Source organism: Sus scrofa, chromosome 6, assembly GCF_000003025.6.
Source record: "Sus scrofa isolate TJ Tabasco breed Duroc chromosome 6, Sscrofa11.1, whole genome shotgun sequence".
Classification (NCBI taxonomy): domain Eukaryota; kingdom Metazoa; phylum Chordata; class Mammalia; order Artiodactyla; family Suidae; genus Sus; species Sus scrofa.
In genome coordinates, this window is record NC_010448.4 from 74,691,653 (window position 1) to 74,716,219 (window position 24,567).

Consider the following 24,567-nt stretch of genomic DNA (forward strand, 5'->3'; position numbering starts at 1 on the left):
ACATATAGGACTCCAACAGACACACCATGATCAGGGCCCTACTGCTGTCTACACTGGTGGCTGGAGGTAAGCCCTGTCACCCAGAGGCACTTTTTCAGTCCCCTGGTGGAACTGGAGACAGGCCCTCCCTGCACCCTTGGACTCAGTTTTGTGGTTATTAAGAAAGCTGAGAGTTTCTGTCATGGCTCAGCGGTTAATGAACCTGACTAGGATCCATGAAGATGAGGGTTCGATCCCTGGCCTTGCTCAGTGGGTTAAGGATCCGGCCTTGCTGTGAGCTGTGATATAGGTCACAGATGCTCCTCAGATCCTGAACTGCTGCAGCTGTGGTGTAGGCCTGCAACTGTAGCTCTGATTCGACCCCCAGCCTGGGAACCTCCATATGCCACAGGTGTGGCCCTAAAAAGAGAAAAAAAAAAAAAAAAAAAAAGAAAGCTGGAGTGGCGTTCCAAAGAAATGGAGTAAAGGGCAGGGCTCTACAACCTCTTGGGATCCTTCCAGAACAGGGATTCTCTATCTGGGGCTTGGGAATTCAGCAAGTGTAGGTTATGATTTTAAGGTCATTGCTTCCTGGGCTCACAATGCTTTCTCTTTTTACAGCTCTCAGCTGTGGGCTCCCCGCTAACCTGCCCCAACTTCCCAGGGTGGTTGGAGGTGAAGATGCAAGGCCCAACAGCTGGCCCTGGCAGGTGAGTCCCCATCACTCCACTTCCCGCCTCCCTGCCCTGACCTACCTCACATCACCCCTCTGCCCTCCACCATGCGGTCTGTTGCACAGGCAAAGATGAGGATTGGGGCAAGATAGGAAATTTCACCAATAGAATATATATTTCTGGGCTCTCCATCAATCTTAGGGGTGGAGGCAGAGGTGCCATTTCCAGCCTCAGTAAGGAGCTGCCCCACCCAACAACCCATACACACAAATTCACAAACACATTCTTACCCTATGAACAACAGATGCTTGCTTACAAATGTATTGTTATCCTATGAACCATTCATCACCACCTATGTACATATTCCTCGCTTTAGGAACAAATCAGTGCTGTTTATGCAAATTAATTCTTAACTACAGACAAATAGATGGTACTAATGAAAGCAAATGTTTCCTCACCTTGAAATAATCTTAGTGATATGGAGAATAAAAATGCTGGGTGGGAAGTTCCCATCGTGGCGCAGCAGAAACAAATCCGACTAGGAACCATAAGGTTTGCGGGTTTGATCCCTGGCCTTGTAGTGGGTTAGGGATCCAGCATTGCCGTGAGCTGTCGTGTAGGTTGCAGACATGGCTCAAATCCTGCGTTGCTGTGGCTGTGGTGTAGGCCAGCAGCTATAGCTCTAATTCAACCTCTATATGCCACAGGGGCAGCCCTAAAGAGAAAAAAAAAAAAAATGCTGGGTGGGGCAAAGACTCAAATTACTAGGACCTGTTAGTGCACTAGTAAAACTCCCAGAGGAAATAAGTGAGGCTTATAGAGACATAAACAAATATAGTAAAATCTCTCTTACTGAGTAATTGAGACTGAGTAATTGAAAGTTTGGTTATAGAGAAGTTATTAGAAACCACACATACATTTGTAAGTTTTGTTTTGTGTTTTTTTGTTTGTTTGTTTGTTTTGCTTTTTAGGGCCACACTCACGGCACATGGAAGTTCCCAGGATAGGGGTCGAATTGGAGCTGCAGCTGCCAGCCTACACCATAGCCACAGCAATACAGGATCTGAGTCAAGTCTGCAACCACAGTGAGATCCTTAACCCACTGAGTGAGGCCAGGGATTGAACTTGCAACCTCATGGTTCCTAGTTGGATTCGTTTCTGCTGCGCACAACAGGAACTCCCTTGTTAAGCATTTTAATTTTTTTTTTTTTTTGGTCTTTTTGTCTTTTTGTCTTTTCTAGGGCCGCACCCACGGCATATGGAGTTTCCCAGGCTAGGGGTCTAATCGGAGCTGTAGACGCCGGCCTACACCACAGCCACAGCAATGCCAGATCCCAGCCGCGTCTGCAACCTACACCACAGCTCATGGCAACGTTGGATCCTTAACCCACTGAGCAAGGCCAGGGATCGAACCCGGAACCTCATGGTTCCTAGTCGGATTCGTTAACCACTGCACCACGACGGGAACTCCCAGCATTTTAATTTAAACCTTACAAATACACATTTGTTCACCAATCTGTCTTGTATAAACCACCTCCCATAATATATCTATCATCTGTAATTCCATTTTTTAAATGTAGAGCAGTGGAAACACTCAGGAGCAATCTGAAGGAGCCCTTCCAGATTTTTGTAAATTTTTGTCTTGATTTTTCGGTTTTCTCGTTGATTCCACCGTGATTTTTTAAAAGTCCTGGTTATCCCATTTCTTTCAAGCACTTGATTTTGTTTCCGATTATATCACAACTCTCTTTCTGAACCTCTATGTCATTGGGTACATGTTTAATCAGTTTACAGGATTACAAACTAAGCACAACAGGCATAAACAGGTTTGGGAGAAAAAAAAGTTTGAATGGGGTTGAGTTGACAATGTCAGGGGTATAGCCGGGCGTGTTTGGGGCGCCCTCGGAGGGGAGGGTAACACCCATTCCCTCAATTAAGAGAGCTTCAGCCGTGCATGGTGGCTGCTAGTTCAGAATGTCTATATCTGGCAAATGTCCTTTCGTCAGTTCTTTTACTTTTCTTACGCTCCCACTCTTATCTTTTTTCTGGGAAGTTGGAAGAGAAGCCCTAAACCTCCCCCATCAGCAGAGGTCACCCTTTTGCTGAGAACCAACCAGTGGTGCCTACCGAAATATTCCCTCACTCTCTCAGGACATTGCCTGTACAAATGCACCCTTGCCTTGGGAACTTTTAATTTTATTTTATTTTATTTTGGTCTTTAAGGGCCGCACCCATGGCATTAGGGGGTTCCCAGGCTAGGGGTCGAATTGGGGCCGTAGCCACTGGCCTACACCACGGCCACGGAAAAATTGACAGAACATTGTAAACCAACTATGATAGAAAAAACTAAAATCTTAAAAAAAAGAAAAAAATGTTAGGAGTTCCCCATTGAAACCAACTAGTATCCATGAGGACTCGGGTTTGATCCCTGGCCTCCCTCAGTGGATTAAGGACCCAGCATTGCCACAAGCCACAGCATAGGCCGCAGATACAGCTTGGATCTAGCATTGCTGTGGCTGTGGTATAGGCCGGCAGCTGCAGCTCCGATTCAACCCCTAGCCTGGGGCCATATGCTGCAGGTACGGCCCAAAAAAGAAAAAAACAAATTAAAATGCTATTTATCCTGATTACTGAGTTTCTTGGCCCGGCTCCCAGGGCTGGGATACTGCAGTGCAGAGGGGCCGGGCCCTTTCAGTGACTGGAGCACCTGCACTTCTTCCCAGGTCTCCCTGCAGTACGACTCCAGTGGCCAGTGGCGCCACACCTGCGGAGGGACTTTGGTGGACCAGAGCTGGGTCCTGACAGCTGCCCACTGCATCAGGTAAGTGCTATTCCCCAGTCTCCCAGCCCGCTCACCCCACTAGCCAGCGCTCATCTCTGATGGCCTGAACCACCCTGTATAAAGGAGTCTGGCACCCAACCACTTCCTCAGCCAAGAAACAAGCTTTTGTCAATCTGTATTCAGTCCGTTGGTCAGTTGATGGACCCATACGTGACATGGAAGGAGTGTCCTCGGCAGGGTGTGTGTGTGGGCGGGGGGCTGTAGGGAAGGAGGAGGCCCACTTCCTGCCCTCTTGGGGGAACTAGATGTGGCCTCCAGATCTGGAACTGGGATCCCCCAGGTTACTTGAATGATTTCTCCAAGCCTCAATACCATCACCTGCGAAGAAGCAGAGAATGGAATTGAGTGTGGATTCCATGAGACTTCGCATGAAAGGGGCTGGCACATAGTAAGTGCTCAATAAAAATGAACCATCAGTGTTATAAAGGCCCGTGAGGGAAAGGAAAGGCCCTGTGACATTCACTGTTCACCTCTTCCCTTTCCCCCCTACGACCTCTGCTTATCTCAGAGCAGCTGGAGTTTCCTCCGGGTCCCTCTGCCAGGAGTGGTCTCTTCTCGCCACCTGCAGCACAAGTTCCATGAGCTGGTGGAGAAAACAGCAGAGACTAGGGAGTCAGGAATCCTCGTTCTAGCTCCGCAGTGTCACTAACTAGTTCTAAGTGACAGTTACTGGACCCGTTACTCCTCCCTGAGCCTCAGGTACCCCATCTAAGAATGAAAGCTGAGGGGTTAAACTTCAAAAATGCCCTTGAGCGCAAATGACTGCTGTTTTCTTTGTATCCACCTCACTCCCCCCAGAGTAATAGAGAGTTGACATTATTATAATTTTTATTGTATATTATAGTTTATAGTTGGTATAATATAGTTATAATTACTATTTGGTGGTAGTCATTATGTTATGTTACAACTAACCAATTGTCCCGAGAGAAGAAAAATTCCCAAGCACCCGCTCTTGGCTTTCTGAGCAGGAGCTGACCTGGGCCCATCCCAGCATGGTCGGAAACCAGGCCTCCAGGGGGCGCATCACCTGGGGTGTCCCTGCTGGAGGGACCCAGAGAGAGTACAGGACTGCCCAGGGCTGACCTCCCCCACTCGATCCCATTTCTCCCAGCTCCTCCAGGACCTACCGCGTGGTGCTGGGCCGGCACAGCCTCTCCACCAATGAACCCGGTTCGCTGGCCGTCAAGGTCTCCAAGCTCGTGGTGCACCAGGACTGGAACTCCAACCAGCTCTCCAACGGGTACTGTGCACTTGGGCTGGTCGGTAGGGGTGCAGACTGGGGTGGGGTGTCTCACAGAAGGTGGTGGATGCATCCCCCCTAGCCTGTGCTCTTTCCAGGCCGGGGGGAGGGGGAGTTCTGATCCCTTCCAAGTGGTACTGGCCCCAAAGATGCCTGGGCTGGGATGTGACTGGGGCAGGGAAAGGCAGAGACTCAGAGTGACCTGGGTCTCCTGCCAGTTAAGCCTGCAGGTTCCCTGTGCACACCAGGCACTCGCTGTACGTGTATTTATTCCATGCCATGCCCTGGGGACACAGGGAGGGGTCTGCAAGCCCTATGACTATGCCTGGATTAGGACACATCCCTCCTGCCTTCCCCCACCCTGTGCCCCCTCCCAACAAGGCCTCTGAAGCCCAGCAAAGCCTCCCTGACACCCTGCAGGGACAGCCTGGGGTAAGATACACGGGAAGCTGACCAGGGGCTCAGAGCTCTGCAGAGCCCCCAGTGGCTCTTCCCTGTCCTGCAGGGAAATGGCCACTCTGCTCCCCCCGCCCCTTAGAGGAACACATCCCATCCTCCGTCCACCCTCAGCCTTTGGTGACCACCCGACATGTCCCATGTGCCATGCTGGGTGCTGGATGCACAGGTCACCCTGCCAACTCTCAGGGGACCCATGGACAGAATTGTGGCTGGGAGGCAGCGCCTGGGCACAGAGGTGGTTAGGCATCGAGCTTCTGGAGCCTGATGGCTTAGACATGAATAATGACCCTAGGGCCCTATGGGAGTTCCTTAGCTTTTGAGTGCCTCAGTTTCCCCTTTGGCAACAGGCTAGGGTTGTTGGGAGGATGAAATGAGATACTGTAGGTGTTCCCACTGTGGCCCAGTGGAAACAAACCCAATTAGTATCCATGAGGACACGGGTTCGATCCCTGGCCTCTCTCAGTGGGTAAAGGATCCAGAACTGCCGTGAGCTGTGGTGTGGTGTAGGTCACAGATGAAGCTCAGATCCACAGTTGCTGTGGCTGTGGCACAGGCCAGCAGCTATAGCTCCAGTTTGACCCCTAGCTTGGGAACTTCTGTATGCCGCAGTGTGGCCTCCCAAAAAAAAAAGAAAAGAAAAAAAAAAAACCCACAATCATGCCAACTAACGCTTAGGGCTTCCATTGTGCCAGGCACTATACTAGATGTTTCCTGAGTGTTATATTTATTCCTCATGACAGCCCCAGGCAGGAAGTACTATGGTTATCTTCATTTCACAGATGAGAAACCATGACCTAGAGAAGTTAGGGAACTTGGCTGAAGTTGCAGATTCAGAAAGTAGCATTAGATCAGGCGTAAGTTACACAGCAGAGGCCTGATCTGAGCACACCTTCAATGTACTTTCGTCATCACTGTCGTCATCTCCCCACTGGGGACAGAAGGTAATCTTCCCTTTTCCTGCCTCCCCAGAACCCAGGGGAGAGGTCATCCTCTCCCACCTGAAAAAGCAGGTCTCAGCTCAGAAGGGCCTCTAGTGAGAAGAATCAGCCATCACTTCAAACTTGCATAATTTATCCACATGCACAGCCTCTTCTGCAGCCCAAGATGCCACTCTTACATGGCTGCCCAGAGAGCTCACTCTGCCGAATTTTCGAGAAGGCTTGACCTCACAGCCCCGGGGAGAGCAGGAGGAGGCCCAGTGGCCAAGACGCTCCACCATCCTTCATCCAGGCAGCCTACTGTGGTCTAGTGCTGATGATGGCTCACGAAGGATCCTGGGGTCCATGAGTTGGTCTCTGCCCCCAATGGGACTTAACAACTAGAAGAAACACACACAGACAAGACACTGGAAAGCCACAAAATGACACAGGCTGTGTCCAGGAAAGCCCTAGGAAACAGGGAGGAAATAGGCGGGCAGAGAGTGGAGAGGGGGCTTTTCAAGTCAGGAGAGCAGCCAGGACAGGGACTGGTCCCAGGATGGCCAGGTGGCGCTGAGCAGTGCCCGGAGCAGTCCAGTGGGGATGGAAGAGAAGAGAAACTATTGGAGAGATGGCTGGCAAGGCGAGTTAGAACTGAGGCCGTCAGCCCTAAGAGGCTTTACTGTCTGTCCTATCAACGGTGTCACTCTCCTGGCTGTTGCCGCACAACAAATCACTCAGAAAGTAATGACTTCATACCGCAACAGTCATTTATCATAATCGCTTTCACAGTCTGACTGGGCTCAGCGGGGCAGTTCTCACTCAGGGTCTCTCTTGAGGCCGGTGGTAGCATTATCTCAAAGGCTTCCTCCCTCACCTGGGGGTGGGGGAGTGGTCGAGGCCGGCCATCCGCTGGGACCATTGTCCTGACCACACACACATGGCCTCTCCGAGTGGCCTGGGCTTCTTCACGGCCCAGGGGTTAGGTTCCAAAAACAGGAATCCTGAAGGACCAGACAGAAGCTGCATCTCTTCCCATGACCTTGTCTCAGAAGTCACGTGGTGTCACTTCCTCCACATCACAGGCTCCCCCCTCCACCAGGGGAAAAGATTCCCCCTCTCAAAGGACATCCTATCGCAGCAAGGGCCCATGGGATGGGATATCTCATTACAGCCCTCGTGGGAGACAGAATCTGCCAATCACTAAAGGTTTCCTAGACAAGAGCACGAGATTAGAGGATAAATCTGGCGGCAGAGCTCAGGGCAGAAGAGAGGCAAAGAGTACGGGCAATACAGGCAAAAAGGCCTTTCAGCCTGAACATCTGCCATTTTCTAAAACAAACATGGGAAGTATATGGCCAGGACAGGTGTCGCCAAGTAACCATGGACTTATTTCCTTGCTGACCCTGGACAGAGCCTCATAATCCTTGTCAACACAGCCCACCAGGCATCTCCAACTAACCCATCAGAGAGGACACTGCCAGACAGATCTACTTGCCCTCCGTGTTCTAAACAGTGCCCTGAGGAGTTCCCGTTGTGGCCCAGTGGGTTAAAGACCCAACATTGTCTCCCTGAGGCCACGGATTCAATCCCTGGCACCAGGTTAAGGATCGGGTGTTGCCCCAAGCTGCAACGCAGGTCACCGGTATGGCTCAGATCTGGCATGGCTGTGGCTGTGGTATAGGCCCCAGCTGCAGCTCTGATTCGATCTCTGGCCTGGGAACTTTCATATGCCACACCTGCAACCCTAAAAAAAATAAATAAGTAAAAATTACACATTCCCCTGAAAGGGCTTAGAGAGACTTAGGGCTCCAAGCTCCACCAGGGACACGATGCAATCCTGGGGTTTAACCACAGCTGCTCTCCAATCCCTCATAGCCCCAACCAAAGGAAGATGCACCCCCTTCAGTGGTCCCGGCTGGGGCTAGAGTGAGAAATAAAATGGGGACAGGACCAATTATCCCTCTCTTTATGCTCTGCCTCTTTACCAACCCAGGAATGACATTGCCCTGCTCAAACTGGCCAGCCCTGTCTCCCTGACCGACAAGATCCAGCTGGGCTGCCTGCCCGCCGCCGGCACCATTCTACCCAACAACTACGTCTGCTACGTCACAGGCTGGGGAAGGCTGCAGAGTAAGTGGGTGCTGGGAGCCCCAATCTCCCAAGGGGGCGGGGAAAGGAGGTGATGTCACCCCTGTCCAGTCAGGGTCTCTCTCCCCATCGGAGTCTGGAAGAAATGGTTGCTGCCTTGGAGAAGCAGAATAGCATAGATGGATAAGAACTAAGATTGCCTGGGTTCAAATCCCAGCTCCTCCACTTGTTAGCTGTGTGACCATGGGCACATCACCTAACCTCTGCATACTGAAGTTTCTTCATGTGCAAAACAGGGATAATAACAGCACCTGTTCTCGATAATCCTTTATGAGCACTTAGAGCAGTTCCTGGCACATAGTAGGTGCTGTATGTTAGTTGTTGTCACTGTCACTATGACAGAATGAAAGTTATAGACACTACATGACATCTGGTACAGAAGCTCTACATGACCCAAGGCCAGAGTCCAAAATAGCATTCACTCTGTGACCTCAGGATTCTGGAACTCCACAAAGGTCTCTGAGGCTCTCCTCAGATTCTCTGCTCCCCATCTCAAAATCCACCTGTCCCACATGCCACCTGACCTTGTTGCTCAGAACCTGGCTACACGCAGGTCTCCTTTTGATATCAGCCCTAAGGGTCAAAAATCCAATAACAGTAGGCCAATAGGAAGGAACAGAGGAACTGCCCTCCCCCTTATAAAATCACCAGAGGTTTGGAAAATTCTAGAAAGGCTCATGCAGATAAGTGGTTGGGGTTTTTTTTCATAATGCCATAAACATAAGTCTAAGTGATACATTTTTTACAGAGGTACATCGACACACATACACTCAAATTAATATCACCCTCTGCAAAAACAAGGACACATGGAGTTCCCATTGTGGCTCAGAGGGTTAAGAACCCAACATAGTGTCCATGAGGATGCAGGTTTGATCCCTGGCCTCACTCAGTGGGTTAAGGATCCAGCATTGCTGTGGCTATGGTTCAGGCCTACAGCTGCAGCTCCAGTTTGACCTCCAGCCCCAGGAACTTCCATATGCCACAGGTGCAACCATAAAAATAAAAAAAACATTTATAAAAATTTTTTTTAAAACAAGGACACGTGACATTTCAGCAGAAGTGAGAAGTGAGAGATGTATCTTATGCTTATTGACATACAAGCACAGCCACTGGTTCATTTACCAGAAAACACCCAGGCAAAAAGTATTTCAGTGGCAGCGAGAGCCAGGGAAGGGTCAAATGGTCACTAGCTGTGTGATACACTTGGCGAAGATTAGAAGGGATGATGAAAAGAGATGTGAAAATGCCTATACTGGAGTTCACGTCGTGGCTCAGTGGTTAATGAATCTGACTAGGAACCATGAGGTTGCGGGTTCAATCCCTGGCCTCACTCAGTGGGTTAAGGATCTGGCGTTGCTGTGAGCTGTGGTGTGGGTCACAGATGAAGCTTCAATCTGGCATTGCTGTGGCTCTGGCGTAGGCCAGCGGCTACAGCTCTGATTAGACCCCTAGCCTGGGAATCTCCATATGCCACAGGTGTGGCCCTGGAAAAGACAAAAAAAAGAAAATGCTGTACACTTGCAAAATGTAATACAAGTTAGAGTTAATTAATTAGAGTGGTCTTGGCTAAGCTGCTTAATATCTCTTGGCTTCTATGCCCCATCTGTCAAAATAGGAATAAATATTTACTGTGAAGATAGCACAGCATTTTGAAAAGCCTAATAAAATGCAAGTGAAGGATTATACTACTACTAATCCTTGCCATTAGTAGCAGTGGTGATAGTAATGAAAATGATGGTGGCAGTGTCATTGGAAGCCAGTAGGAAAGCTCTACTTTCAACACATTCAAATATTTTCCCAACCTGAAGCTCTGAATGCCAGCAGGCTCACTGTCATATCCAAGGTAAGTAATAGAAACCCATGGAACCAGCTCAGCAAAAACAGGAGTTTGTTACAAGGATTCAAGAGGCTCAGCCAAAGGCAGAGACACAGCCAGCCTTTAGGAACAAGGAGAGAACCAGGGGCTGGAAGACTGTTAGAAACTCAGGAAACCCTCTCTCAAAATTCCTTGGCAGACTTACTTCATCCTTCTTCTCTCCCGCAAAGAAAACGCCAGCCACTGCCAGCAGCTCCCACATTTACAGCCTCTCTAGCTGGGCTGTCTTAGTCAACCTCAAATTCCCAGAAGAAGGAGCTCATTGGCTTAACTGGAGTCAGGTGTTCACCCCTGAACCAATCAGCAGTGGCCAGGACATTACCCAATCAACTGTGAGGACACAGTAGAGCCAAACATGGCTGCTCCCACTGCAACCCTAAGTGGGGGCCCGAAGTAAGAGGAACCGGAAAGAAAGGGGCTAGGCAGAGAAGCCAGTAGGCACCTGCTGCTCCCTCTTTCTCAGGAGTCCCTTTGTCCCTGTAACGCCTTCTTTCTGGTCTCATGCAGCCAACGGGGCTTCTCCTGACATCCTGCAGCAGGGCCAGCTGCTGGTTGTGGACTATGCCACGTGCTCCAAGCCTGGTTGGTGGGGCAGCACTGTGAAGACCAACATGATCTGTGCGGGTGGCGATGGCATCATTTCCAGCTGCAATGTAAGTGCAGGAAGGCAGGTGCCCCCCCCCGCGCCACACACACACACACACACACACACACACACACCCACCACCACCACCACCACCACCACCAATAACAACAATAGGAGTTCCCGTCGTGGCGCAGTGGTTAACGAATCCGACTAGGAACCATGAGGTTGCGGGTTCGGTCCCTGCCCTTGCTCAGTGGGTTAACGATCCGTTGTTGCCGTGACCTGTGGTGTAGGTTGCAGACGCGGCTCGGATTCCGCGTTGCTGTGGCGCTGGTGTAGGCCGGTGGCTACAGCTCCGATTGGACCCCTAGCCTGGGAATCTCCATATGCCGCGGGAGCGGCCCAAGACCAAGAAATAGCAAAAAAGACCAAAAATAAATAAATAAATAAATAAATAACAACAATAACAACAACAAAGGTGGTTGAGGGTGAGGAGACTCTCCCAGTTTCCTAGAATCCATCCTCCTTGCCTGTGGACAGAAGCACTGGGAGACAGCTTCACACATGTGAGACCCTGACCTTTGTCCTTGCAGTCTCCAGAAAAGATGTTTTGAGATTCTCCATGCATTAGTGTCCATGCCCTCACCACTGGGAAGTCCCTCCTTGAGGCTCATCAAGGTCTCTCATTACTGTCATCTCTCTTATTCTTTCCTCTGTGTAGGAAGGGAGCCAAGGGATCATATTTGCTGGGTTAAGACCTTTCTTTTTTTTTTTTTTTTTCTATTTTTCTTTCATTTAGAAAATTAGTCCCTATTTCTTTTTTTTTATAATTTTTTTATTTTCCCACTGTACAGCAAGGGGGTCAGGTTATCCTTACATGTATACATTACAATTACATTTTTTCCCCCACCCTTTGTTCTGTTGCAACATGAGTATCTAGACAAAGTTCTCAATGCTATTCAGCAGGATCTCCTTGTAAATCTATTCTAAGTTGTGTCTGATAAGCCCAAGCTCCCAATCCCTCCCACTCCCTCCCTGGGTTAGGACCTTTCTAAGGTGACTTCAAGTTTATCTGTTGAATTAATCCCATCCATGGCCCTATGTGTCCCTTCATGGTCACTGCCACAGATCCTTTCTGGAGACAGTGTCTGAATCAAAAGAAGCTGCTATGTGGTAGACTTTGCAGCCAAGTGAGGACAGAGCGGGAAGGAGCTTCATATATCCTTCAGGTCACATTGGGCCCCTACACTCTCTGCCCATGCAGAGCGGCCCCCAGGAAACTCAGTTAATAGGAGGCAATGGCCAGGGTAGGTGAATGCCTGGCATTCTAACTCTGGGATACGTCCCAGCTCCTTCATGTACTGCCTGTACAACCTCAGGCAAGTCACAACCTCTGAGGGCTTCCGTTTTCCTCTTTGATGAAATGAAGATACTCACAATACTTACCTCAGAGGTCCTTGTGAAAATTAAGCAAGAGAAGGCCTATAAATGTGCTTAGCTCCATTCCAGGCACACGGGAAGAATAAATGCTGGCTCCTGGTGGTATTATGGTGCCATCTTGAGCTGTGACCACAAGGGCTGGCCTCAGAGAACGTGGCGACCTGCCATGGAACCATATAAATGCACTGCAAACATGGGGCTCTGTGGGCAGTCCCTTCCCTCCTCTTGCCCCCCCTCCCCAAGCTCCCAGGCCCCTCCTGACAGAACTCTGGCCTTCCCCAGGGGGACTCCGGTGGGCCTCTGAACTGCCAGGGGGCTAATGGCCAGTGGCAAGTGCACGGCATAGTCAGCTTCGGGTCCTCCCTCGGTTGCAACTACTACCACAAGCCCTCTGTCTTCACACGGGTCTCCAACTACATCGACTGGATCAACTCGGTAAGAACCAGAGAAATCCTTGTCCCCACAGCCTGCCCTGACCTTGGCCCCACGAGAGCCATGCCCACTTAAGTTCTGAGAACTCCCTCCCTGCTCTTGAGAGCAAGGGGGGAGCCGCCTGGAGGAGGCTGCTGACCTGGGCAACCCCTGAAGGGCCCCCCCCCATGGGCCTCTGCAATTTCTGGCCTTGTCCAGAGGGATTGAGGCTACTCCTGCAGCGTCTAGAGCAAACTCCCATGATTCATGGGGTATTTTATTTTTGCTTACCTATGAGTAAACCCAGACCCCCTGTGCAATGAATGCTCTGTTCATCTGCAAAGCCCCAAACCTGGTTGTTTGAGACCCCGTCAAGCCTTAATGATTGGAAATTTGTCCTTCAAATGGTCCCCTGGGTATTCTGTAGGGTGACCCATCATCTCGGTTTGCCCAGGCCAGGGACATGAGACTGAATTGGTCCCATTGTGACCGTGAATGTGTCCCCAGAGAGCTGTGTTCTGTGAGTTCAAAACTAGTGCCTCTTAAACTTCCACACCAGCTCAATTCCTATTTCTTTAAAAACGATGAATAAACATCTTTTTTTTTTTTTTTTGTCTTTTTAGGGCTGCCCCCACGGCATATGGAGGTTCCCAGGCTAGGGGTTGAATCAGAGCTGCAACCACCAGCCTACACCACAGACATAGCCACATCAGATCCAAGCCATGTCTGTGACCTACACTGCAGCTTACAGCAACACCAGATCCTTAACCCATTGAGTGAGGCCAGGGATCAAACCTGCATCCTCATGGATGCTAGTCAATTTCATTAATGCTAAGCCACGACGGAAACTCCTAAATATCCACTTATAATTTTTTTAAAAAAAGGAAAAAATATTTTTTAAAAAATGGCACTGGAAAAAAAAGACACAGTCCTGGGAACAGCCATGGATACAATTAGCAGTAAGTGGAAGCAGCCAGAACAGGGAGAGTCATTACAAGAAGGACAGGCCCAAGGGGGACCCTGGGGGAGGAGGGAAAAGGCATCAAGCCTGGTGATGGATGCTGGGGGTGGGGAACACTGTGCTGACTGGGGGTACTTTTTTACCCACCTCCTCGAATGGCCATCACCTTGGTTTGCTCTTCTGTAAAATGGGACTTGACCTCGACCAGGACTCGTCCACTTTAGGAGCCAGAGCAATTGGGAGTTGTGGTATTTGTGACAGAGCCCCCAAAGAAGGGAAAGCTGGCCTCTGACTTCATTATTTTAATCTACAGAAAACTGTTCAATTAAATCAAGCCCACATTCCATTATAAAATCAAATATGACACCACAGCCATGAGCATGTGGGCCCAGGAGGAAAAAGACACTGTCAAATGGGCACTGTCAAAATAAGCAGGTGGCTTCCTCTGAGCTGTCCCATTAGTTCGTGCTGGCTCCTTGCTCATTTATCTGTCTGCTGGCATTTCTATGCCAACAAGTAATCACAGGCTCTTCCAGAAAAGTTTGTTGGAGACAAATGTAAAACAAAGAAGAGAGTGGCCATCAATTTACAAGGTTTTTTCGGTGCTGGGAGGGAAGCTATGATCCCAATTTGGCAGAGGAAAACCCAAGTCCAGCTTTGGAAGTGCCACCAGCATTTCAAAGGAGCCTGGCCCACGACGGATTAGATGGAAAGATGCTTAGGGCCTTTTCCCAGCCAAATCCAAGATCTTTTCCAGCACCAGCTGCTCCATGAGTCACCATGCAGCTGGTCCTGGCAGCACCTTGGGGGACCCCTGAGCAGGGGCCAGGAGCAATTGTCCTGTCTTTTGGTCCCAGCGTCAGCTGTTCCCAGCCACAGACACAGGGACAACAGAGCAGGCCTCAACCGAAAGCCTGGTCAGATGTCAGAGAGGATCAATGGGGAAAGCAAGCCTTGCAAGGCAGCTGCGCAGAGGTCCCATGTTCCCGGAACAGCAGCCAAGGCAGGCACATGTGCCCTTGACAGGTTCCAGGAACAGCAGAGCCCAGCAGCCAGCTGTCCTCTAATGGAGGCCATCCTGGCAACTGCAGAGGGGCCAGTGGAACCTTGCACTGGTCCCAGCCCAGGGGCACACCGTGCAGCTCGGAGTATCACACAGGTGCTGCAGAGCACCTGCCCAGACAAACCCAGACAGGTGACGAGCCAAGGTCAGGAAGTTGCCAACCAAAGGCAAGAGCTGGGGGGGCGGCGAAAGGAGATGGCTAGCCAAGGACGTTGATCCTTTCAACAGATGTTTGCTGAATGACAGTGACACATGAATCTTTAGCATTCACCGGCCTGATTTTTATTTTTATTTTAGAAAGTAATACATACATTTGGTAAAAAAAAAAAAAAAAAAAAAAAAAAAAAACATTAAAAGGATCTAGGAGTGTATCAAGTAAAAAAAAGTAGACAGAACAATGAATAAACTCTCCCCCAACCCCGTCTTACATCCCCAATTCTACCCCCAGAGATAATCACTGTCAATGGCTTGGTGTGTGGCCTTCTGGATTTATTTATGTGCATCTATATAAGTACATATAAACACACCATAACCAAAAATAGGATTTGATTCTTCATACTGTTCTGCAATCTAGTCTTCTCACTTAACACCCTCTCGCGTTTTACATGTGAGCCTATATATCCAAGTCGTTCCTTTGAACAGCTAAATAATAGTCCATAGTATGGATATAACTGATGACGCTTTCATCTGTTTCCCATTTTCTGCACTCACATGGCTGCAATGAACATACATACATCTGAACATACATCCTTGCACACCGATCAAAGTATTTATGCTACAGAGATCCAGCGGCATCACTGATCATGGAATTGACATGTTAGAATGTTTAGTGGATATTAACAGTCTCTGAAAACAGGTTACACCATGCCCCCCAAGAGCATAACGGTGCCTTGCAAACAGCAGCAGTTGTTAACGATTTCGGGGTTTTCAAACCTTTTGAAAAACAAATGAAATCTATAAACATGCCCATCCATACATTTGGCACATAGAATTTTTAAGAGTTTCCAGGCTTCCCCACTACCCTGAAGCCTAAACTACACTCCAGGCTAAGACCTCTCTCTACAGGAAGCCCCAACAAGTCAGTGAAAAGCTGTGACGACATCTTTTCTCCAGAGCATCATTAGAGCCCCTGGGGGAAGCTGCTTCACCGCAGGCCGCCTGACTTACACCAGCAGCATGGAGCTGGGAACTTGCAAGCAAGGCTCTGTCAGGTTGACCTGATTATTTTCTTGTGTGTGTCCCGCAGGTGATTGCAAATAACTAATCGCCAGAAGTCCTGGGGACTGATTCAGATTTGGAAAGGTCACAGGAGGAAAATAATAATCATAATAAAGTGACAACCACATGAAACACATCTTGGTGAGAGTCTTATTAGCAAACCGTCCTCCCATCCAGGGCCTGGAAAGCAACAAACACGCGGGAGTGAGGACAGGTTAAAGGCCTCAGGGAGGGGCCTTCTCTGGGGAAGCCTGACATCTGGGTCACACGGCACAGTCACCCTGGAGTCAGGAAGGCACCTGGCGGCACAGGCTGCATCAGAGGATCCAAGTCTGGTCGTCTCTGTCCACTGGTTAACTGTGTTCCCTGCACAAGTGACTTAACCTCCTTGAGCATGTGGCTCCCACCCCAGTCATCGTCCTGGGATGGGGTGCGGATCAAAATAAAAGAGCTGGGAAATGTCTCCCCAAAAGCTAAAATCTCCTTTATAGGGAAGAATAAAGAGTTGGAGCAAATGAGGGGGGAAGGAGGTGCAAGAAAGTCAGTGTTCGCCTAGACTGTTTTTACGAATACTGCAATTTAGGAAAACATGAATAATTTTTAAATCTGCATCGAGGAGTCACAGATTCTAGCTGTTCAGACTCTACTAGCTCCAAACTGCTGATCTAAGAGATGCTGCTTTGTCGCCAGAATTTCCTGTAGATCCCCAGGGGGGGTCAGCAGGGAAATTTGGTCACGTCTGAAGCACCTTTGGTTGTCACCACTCAGGAAGGGGATAGGGGTGTCACTAGCATCCAGTGGGCTGAGGCCAAGGAGGCTGCTCAACATCCTTGCAGGGCACAGGACAGTCCCACAACCAAGGATTGTCTGGCCCCAAGTGTCAATCGTGCCGAGGTGGAGAAGCCCCGCTCTAGAGTAAACACAAGGGTCAGAGGCCACAGCCAGTCGCTGGGGAACAGCGGGCCGCTGGCAAAGAGCCCCGTGGTGTGCATGGCCTTCTGCTCCTCTTTCTCCATCGCTGGTCTTCGGTCATCTGGCTCCAATGAGGAGCCTGCCTGCCGCCCCAGGGGGAAGAGCAGACCCTCTACAGGCTGCCGCATCCTTCAACATGCGTCAGCTGCAGTTGCAGGAAAGTCCAGGCCTCAGCCGGAAGCGGAAGGTTTGGGGGTGGAAGGTAAGGCAGGGTAAGGGGTCCCAGCCTCATTATGTTTTGAAGAAAAGCTTTTTCCGGAGGAAATTAAAACAGCCAGGAATCTGCTTGTAAATCCCTTTCACTGAGACAGCATTGGAGACCTGTGAAAATATAACCAGGGAGGCCTGTGAATTCTTGACTGAAGGAAGAGTTCCAAAGAGGGGCTGGGTGGGGAGTTCCCTGGTGGCTCTGTGGGTTAAGGATCTGGCATTGTCACTACTGTGGCTTAGGTTCACTCCCCAGCCTAGGAACTTCCACATGCCACAGGCCTGGACAGAAAAATTTAAAAAGAAAATAAAAACAGTCCTGGGAATTCCTGTTGTGGCTTGGCAGTAACGAACCCGACTAGTATCCATGAGGATGAGGGTTTGATCCCAGGCCTCACTCAGTGGGTTAAGGATCCAGTGTTGCCGTGAGCTGTGATGTAGGTCATGTGACAGATGCAGCTCGGATCCCATGTTGCTATGGCTGTGGCGCAGGCCAGCAGCTGCAGCTCCAATTTGAACCCTAGACCGGGAACTTCCGTATGTCACAGGTGTGGCCCTAAAAAAGCAAAACCAAAAAACAAAAAAACAGTTCTAGCTGCAGCCTCCTTAAGTGTGTGTGTGTTGGGTGGGGAGGGGTGTCAGGAGAGGGGTTAGAGCATAAGCATTTCAACTATAAGTTTATTTATTTATTGTTTTTGTCTTTTTAAAGCCGGCATATGGAGGCTCCCAGGCTAGGGGTTGAATCGGAGCTGTAGCTGCCAGCCTACACCACACCCACAGCAATGCCAAATCCAAACCGCATCAGCGACCTAGACCACAGCTCATGGCAACGCTGGATCCTCAACCCACTGAGCGACACCAAGGATCGAACCTGCGTCTTCATGGATGCTAGTCAGATTCGTTTCCACTGAGCCATGATGGGAACTCACTCAACTGTAAGTTTAGAAAACCCAAATTTCAAAATTCAAAAATTCGCAAAGTTCAAATAAGATTGAAAGGTTTGCCTGAAGAAAAGTTGAGAGAAGAGATGGAGTCCGGAGTTCCCGTCGTGACGCAGTGGTTGACGAATCCGACTAGGAACCAAGAGGCTGCGGGTTCGATCCCTTCCCTTGCTCAGCGGGTTAAGGATCCGGCGTTGCCCTGAGCTGTGGTGGAGGTCGCAGACGCGGCTCAGATCCCGCGTTGCTGTGGCTCTGGCGTAGGGCGGCGGCTACAGCTCCGATTAGACCCTTAGCCTGGGAACCTCCATGTGCCACGGGAGCGGAAATGGCAAAAAGACTAAAAAAAAAAAGAGAGAGAGAGAGATGGAGTCCGGGAGCCGAGTGCGCGGCTCAGCCCTGATGGGCCCCTGGCTGCCTCTGAGGCTCTCACCCCAGGCCACAGCTCATGGCGCCCCTTGGAGTCCTTCTGGGTGGTGGGCCTGCACCTCTTTTTCTCCTCTCCTCTCTCTGCTCAGCAAGGCTGGAGGAGGAAGGAGTGGTTCCGGCCCTTACTGCCCTTCTCCTGTCACAAAATACCTGAGCGGAGCAAGAGGGCCCACGTGTGCTCCGAGACCCTTGGAGGAAGCAAGCGATCTGAGTGAGGCCCTGTCCTTCTCTGTTGGCACCGGGGCCTCCCGAGAAGGGGCAGCACTAAAGGGACTCGTGATTGTTCAGCGTCAAGAGAAGACTATGCGGGAGTTCAAAACAAGAAGAGAGGAAACAAATCCGACTAGGAACCATGAGGATGCGGGATTGATCCCTGGCCTCACTTAGTAGGTTAAGAATCTGGTGTTGCCGTGAGCGGTGGTGCAGGTTGCAGACTCGGATCAGATCCTGCGATGCTGTGGCTATGGTATAGGCCAGCAGCTGGAGCTCCAATTTGACCCCTAGCCTGGGAACCTCCATATGCTGCAGGCGCAGCCCTAAAAAGCAAAAAAAAAAAAAAAAAGAAGACTATGCAGAAGGCACTACGTGCAGGCCCCACGACCTGCCTTCAGAGGCCACGCTTGGACCACTGGGCCATCCCACCTGGACACTGAGGACTGGCTCCATCAGTGGGGGCCTGGGAGCTATCAGCCTGGGACCTCAGCGGCTGGGAAAGGCAGCCCTCTGCATCATGGGGAAAGGTCACCGCAGGTAGTAACTTCTCGATTTAGGAGAAGGAAAAACACCGACTCTCAGGGCAAGCCTGGGTGCAGAAGAAACCTTTGGTTTGGGCTTGGGGCCCTGCTCAGCACGCCCCCAAACCACCTTGGGAGGATTCGCGCCCCCCCGCCCCTGCCAGCAGCCTCACCCTGAGCAGGAGGGTCAGCAGGTCCTCACAGTGGGCCCACTGCTCCAGAACGCCATCCAGGGTCTCAATGTACCAGGAGCCGCTCGTGGTATCCCTCCAGGAGACAAACCCTGCACGCGGGGAAAGGCTGAGTTTGGGGGGAGCCCCCCCCCATGCACACAGCAGGCCCACCCCCAGACCCTGACTGATGCACAGCAGCCCACGTCGCTGGGCTCCGACCCATCATGTCTTACTTCATCCTTGCCACCACCCTGTGGCTTTGGTCGTGGTTCCCGTTTTCCCAACCTGGCACCCAACACTCGGAGAAGTCAAGTGAGACAGGGAGGAAAGCCACACTTGTCATCCCCGCTATGTGCCAGGCCTGTGCTCAGCAGCGGGCCAACCAGCCTGTTCATCACCAGTGATGATCCCTGAGGAACGATTACCACTCCCACTTTAAAGATGAGAAGACTGAGGCCTGGGCAGGGCAAGGGCAAGGCGTGTGAGGCACACCAAGGCAAGGGTGTGTGCCTCCTGAAATTGTGCATTCTAGGCGCCTTGCCTCCTGCCCTGAGCTGAGGCTCAGAGAGGTGAAGTAACTCCCTCAGGGTCACACAGGCAGCAAGAGGCAGAACCAAGACGCACACCCAGCTCTTTTCTTCACAACACAGCTGCTTCTAGGGCAGCTGGGGCGGGGCGGGGGGGGGGGCCGCTGGCTGGAAGGACAAGCTCTCCTGGACTGCTTACCGGGGAAGGTGGAGTAGGACACCAAGATGTCACTAGGTGTGGGCAGACTGGACACGGCGTCCGGCTGGTCAACGGCGCCCGGGCCTTCCTGGAACGGGGCAGCGTCTGGCTCAGGGTTACTGTCGGCGGTCCTGTCTTCAGGGGACGGGGAGGCCACCTCAAACCCATGGTCTTTCTGTTCTGCAGGAAACAGACACCGCTTGTCAGGGAAACACCCAGGCCAGAGCTCCCGCTTCTTGGTGCCACCAGCCAGGGAGGCCTGACACCCTCTGGAGCCAAGGCTCTGGTGCCGGCCAGACGCGAGCAGGAAACTGAGACAGAAGCTTTTACTACAACAAAAGTTGTCCACATTCATTAAGTAAAATGGGCCGGGAGGGTGGGGCAGGGAGGGCAAGAATGCAGAAATTTTAAAAACAGCTATAGAGGAGTTCCCACGGTGGCACAGTGGAAAAGAGTCTGACTAGGAACCATGAGATTGCGGGTTCGGCTCCTGGCCTCACTCAGTGGGCTAAGGAGGTGGCGTTGCCCTGAGCTGTGGTGTGGGTCACAGATGCGGCTCAGATCCTGCGTGGCTGTGGCTGTGGTGTAGGCGAGCATCTGTAGCTCTGATTGAACCCCTAGCCTGGGAACCTCCATATGCCTCAGGTGCCACCCTAAAAAGATTAAAAAAAAATTTAATTAAAAATAAAAATAAAAACAGCTATAGAAACAAGTTCCAAGGTATACACCCAAAAGAATTGGAAATAGGTATTCAAAGAACTTGTGCCAGAATGTTCATCACACTATTCACAACAGGCAAAAAGGAGAAGCCACCCAAGCGTCCAGTGACAGATGAATGGATAAATAAAATGTGGTCCAAACTTCCAATGGACTATTACTCAGAATTAAAAAGGAATGAAGGTATTGATACGTAATAATGCGGATGGGCCTTGAAAACATGCTAAGTGAAAGAAGCCAGATATGCAAGGCCACATAATATGATCCTATTTTTATGAAATATCCAAAAGAGGCAAACCCAGAGAGAAGACAGCAGATTAGTTGCTGCCAGGGGCTGGGAGGGGAGTGACTGCTAAAGGGGACGGAGTCTCTTGGGGGGGAGGACAAAACATTCTAGAATTAGATGGTGGTGATGGTTGCACAATACTATGAATGTATTTCATATCACTGGATTGTACCCTTTTAAATGGTTAAAATGCTAAATTGTATGTCATTAAAAAACAAGTCACATTATTCAGCCTTAAAAAGGAAGGGGATTCTAGAGTTCCCACTGTGGCTCAGCCAGTTAAGAACTCAGCATAGTGTCCATAAGGATTCCCCATCAGGGCACCACAAGGATCCGCCTTGGGTTATTGCACAGCCTTCTTTAAAACCATGGTTTATGACACACATGGGAGACACACACCGACAGGTGGGGTAGCCCTGGCGTACGTAGGACCTCACAGGATGCATTTCTAGATGCCAGACTTACTGTTCTTCTTTCCTTGTATTTCTGTTTCTGCTCTCTTTGTTCTACTATATCGCTTGTAGTTTTTTGGTTTTTTGTTTTTTGTTTTTTTTTTTTTGGTCAACCTGCTGCAGTTGAAACCTACACCACAGCTGTGACAACACCAGATCCTTAACCCATTGTGCCAGGCTGGAGATCCAACCTGTGCCCTGATGCTGTAGAGATGCTGACAATCCCATTGCGCCACAGTGGGAACTCATCACTTATACTTCTTCAGCTATCTCAAACCCTTTATGGAAGCCAAAGAAGGCACCAAGTCATAGGTAACGAGATCATGGAGATGACCACATCTCTGACCCAGTAATCGCCTGAGGAAATAATTCAAGCGAAGCCAAAAGCCCTCAGTAGAGACATGCGTGTTCATGTGAGCCAAAAATTGGCTATCACCTATAGGGCCAACATTAGGGACAGGGTTTAGTGAGTACATATCACTAAAATGCAAGATGATAAGCCATTTGAACTAGTGATAATGAAGACAGATGTAGGGAAATGCTTCAGGGATAATGTCTGATGAGAAAAGCAGACCAGGCCCTTCAACCAAGAGCCAAAGGTAAGAGGCAAATGAGGAGTTCCCATTGTGGCTCCGCAGTGAGAACCCAACATAGTGTCCATGAGGATTCATGTTCAATCCCTGGCCTCCCTCAGTGAATTAAGGATGCAGCATTGCCCCAAGCTGCGGTGCAGGTCACAGATATGGCTCAGATCCAGCATTGCCATGGCTGTGGCATAGGCCACAGGTGCAGCTCTGATTCGACCCCTAGCCCAGGAACTTCCATATGCCTCAGGTGCAGCCGTGAAAAAGAAAAAGAAAAAAAAAAAAAAAGAGGCAAAATGACAGTCATGTCAGGCTCACAGAAGTCAGGATTTTTTTTCTTTTTTTTTCTTCTTTTTAGGGCCGCACTTGCAGTATATGGAAGTTCCCAGGCTAGGGGTTGAATCGCAGAGCTGCAGCTGCCAGCTTATACCACAACCACAGCAACGTGGGATCCGAGCTGCATCTACAACCAGGGATCGAACCCGCATTGAAACACAAGAGTTACCAAAATCCTGGGCAGATGTTCAGAGACATGTAAACAGCAGGACACCCCAGGGGACATGGACAGAAATCCCAGACATTTGGATATTTTGGATCTTAGCTGATGGTGGCGCCCCCATGTGGCAAGAGTGTTAAACACATGATCCTGCAGCCTGCAGGGTGCTAAGCAGGGACCCGAATTCCAGGCATCCAATCACTGCATTCCATCTTTGGGGTCTTGCTGCTCTCAGTGAATTGTTGGGGTTTCTTTTTGTGTGTGTTTTGCTTTTGTTTTTGTTTTTTTGTCTTTTGTCTTTTTAGGGCCACACCTGTGGCACATGGAGGTTCCCAGGCTAGCGGTGTAATTGGAGCTGTAGCTGTTGACCTACACCACAGCCACAGCAGCACAGGACCTGAGCCACATCCCCAACCTACACCACAGCTCACATCAACGCCGGATCCTTAACCCACTGAGCAAGGCCAGGGATCGAACCTGCGTCCTCAGTCGGGTTTGTTAATCACTGACCCAGGATGGGAACGCCAGATTTTTTTTTTTTGTCTTTTTGTCTTTTTGCCTTTTCTAGGGCTGCTTCCCACAGCATATAGAGGTTCCCAGGATAGGGGTATAATCGGAGCTGTAGCCACCAGCCTATACCAGAGCCACAGCAACGAGGGATCTGAGCCTCATCTGTGACCTACACCACAGCTCACAGCAATGCCAGATCCTTAACCCACTGAGCAAGGCCAGGGATTGAACCCGCAACTTCATGGTTCCTAGTCGGATTTGTTAACCACTACACCATGACGGGAACTCCTCCAGATTTTATTTTTAATGGTGAGAGTCTACATTACTTCAAATTGTGCTCACAGATATTTTTATATGGTTCTACTCCAAATTCAACCAATTAGAATCCACATAAGATAATAAGCATACCACGAGCTTTGTGCCAGGCTGGGGACCCAGCTGTAGGGCAGATGGGACTGGCCCTACCTTCAAAGAACTGACCAGGGTATGAGGCCACCTCAATACAAGGAGAAGGTGCTTGACAAGGGAAGAACAGGGGCTGCAGGAGCACAAGGTCCAGCGAAGCCTGAAGCTGTGCAAGGAAGGGGGTATTTAGGGAAGACTTCCTGGAGGCAGTGACAATAAGTTGTAATGAGAAGGATAGATGATTAAGAGTTGGCCAGGAGACAAGGCAGAAGAACGGCACATAGAAAGGCTGAGGAGTCAGCCAGAGCTTGTGATGTCCTGGGGAGGTTGACAGTGCTGGGGCGGGCACAGCGTGCCAGGCTGGGAGGCCAAGAGGCCAGAGTCAGTGCCAGGGCCTTATGGCCCCGCTAGGGAGTCCAAAGAGTAACACCATAAAGATCTTCCTCGTTGCTGAGAATGGACAGTGGGGCAGGTACCGGCCCAGAACACCAGCTAACTAACTTTCTAGAAAGTTGGCACCCCAGCCCACCCTTCTGATTCACAGGAAGGAGACGGACCACACACTTCAGAGTAAAAGCATCACTGGACCACACATTCTGGATCATAAGAAGAAAGACAGATTAGAAAGGATTTTAACTCAAGAACAGCAGCCTTTCCACCTTCCTATCCGCATCACTCTGAGGTAACTCATTGATGACAGGAGCTCTTATGTGACACTGAGTGCTCTGGGGGCTGGGAGGAGGGGTGGCCAGGTTTCCAGTTAGGAAAATGAACCAGGCAACAGTAAGTGTGGTAAGAGACTCACTAATTAGTGCACTAGATATTATCGTAGCAACTAAGAGCTAGGCTCTCTTACTCTCCTTACTTGCCAAGATTTCAAGAGATTAACTGGAAAAAATAATTTTTTAAGCAAAAAAAAAAAAAAAAAAAAAAGAGTTCTAATCGTGGCACAGCAGAAACAAATCGACTAGGAACCATGAGGTTTCAGGTTTGATCCCTGGCCTCACTCAGTGGTTAAGGATCCAGCGTTGTCGTGAGCTGTGGTGTAGGTCGCAGACACAGCTCAGATCCCAAGTTGTTATGGCTGTGGTATAGCCCGGTAGCTACAGCTACGATTTGAT

At 50.0% G+C, this 24,567-nt stretch overlaps 2 protein-coding genes and 1 long non-coding RNA gene across 4 annotated transcripts in view; 1 reads left to right on the forward strand and 2 right to left on the reverse strand.

Annotated features, from left to right (window-relative positions):
* Positions 1–15,946, forward strand: CELA2A (chymotrypsin-like elastase family, member 2A). Its single transcript, NM_214109.1, is given in 8 exon segments — positions 1–66; positions 601–689; positions 3,377–3,474; positions 4,607–4,735; positions 8,108–8,244; positions 10,646–10,791; positions 12,447–12,599; positions 15,846–15,946. Coding segments are annotated over 8 exon segments (810 nt in total). The 5' UTR covers positions 1–26; the 3' UTR covers positions 15,864–15,946.
* Positions 3,468–4,736, reverse strand: LOC110261100. Its single transcript, XR_002344912.1, has 3 exons — positions 4,623–4,736; positions 3,989–4,078; positions 3,468–3,813 (listed from the first exon to the last, which is right to left on the reverse strand). It is a non-coding gene; the product is annotated as an uncharacterized LOC110261100 (long non-coding RNA).
* CASP9 (caspase 9) overlaps positions 15,945–24,567 on the reverse strand; it is a 22,437-nt gene continuing 13,814 nt past the window's right edge. For both annotated transcript variants that reach the window (XM_013998997.2, XM_003127618.4), the window contains 3 exons: positions 19,997–20,176; positions 19,271–19,380; positions 15,945–17,110 (listed from right to left, as the gene is read on the reverse strand). In XM_013998997.2, coding sequence (XP_013854451.1) covers positions 17,021–17,110; positions 19,271–19,380; positions 19,997–20,176 — 380 coding nt within the window. In that variant the 3' untranslated portion in view covers positions 15,945–17,020. The remainder of the gene's footprint in view (positions 17,111–19,270; positions 19,381–19,996; positions 20,177–24,567) is intronic.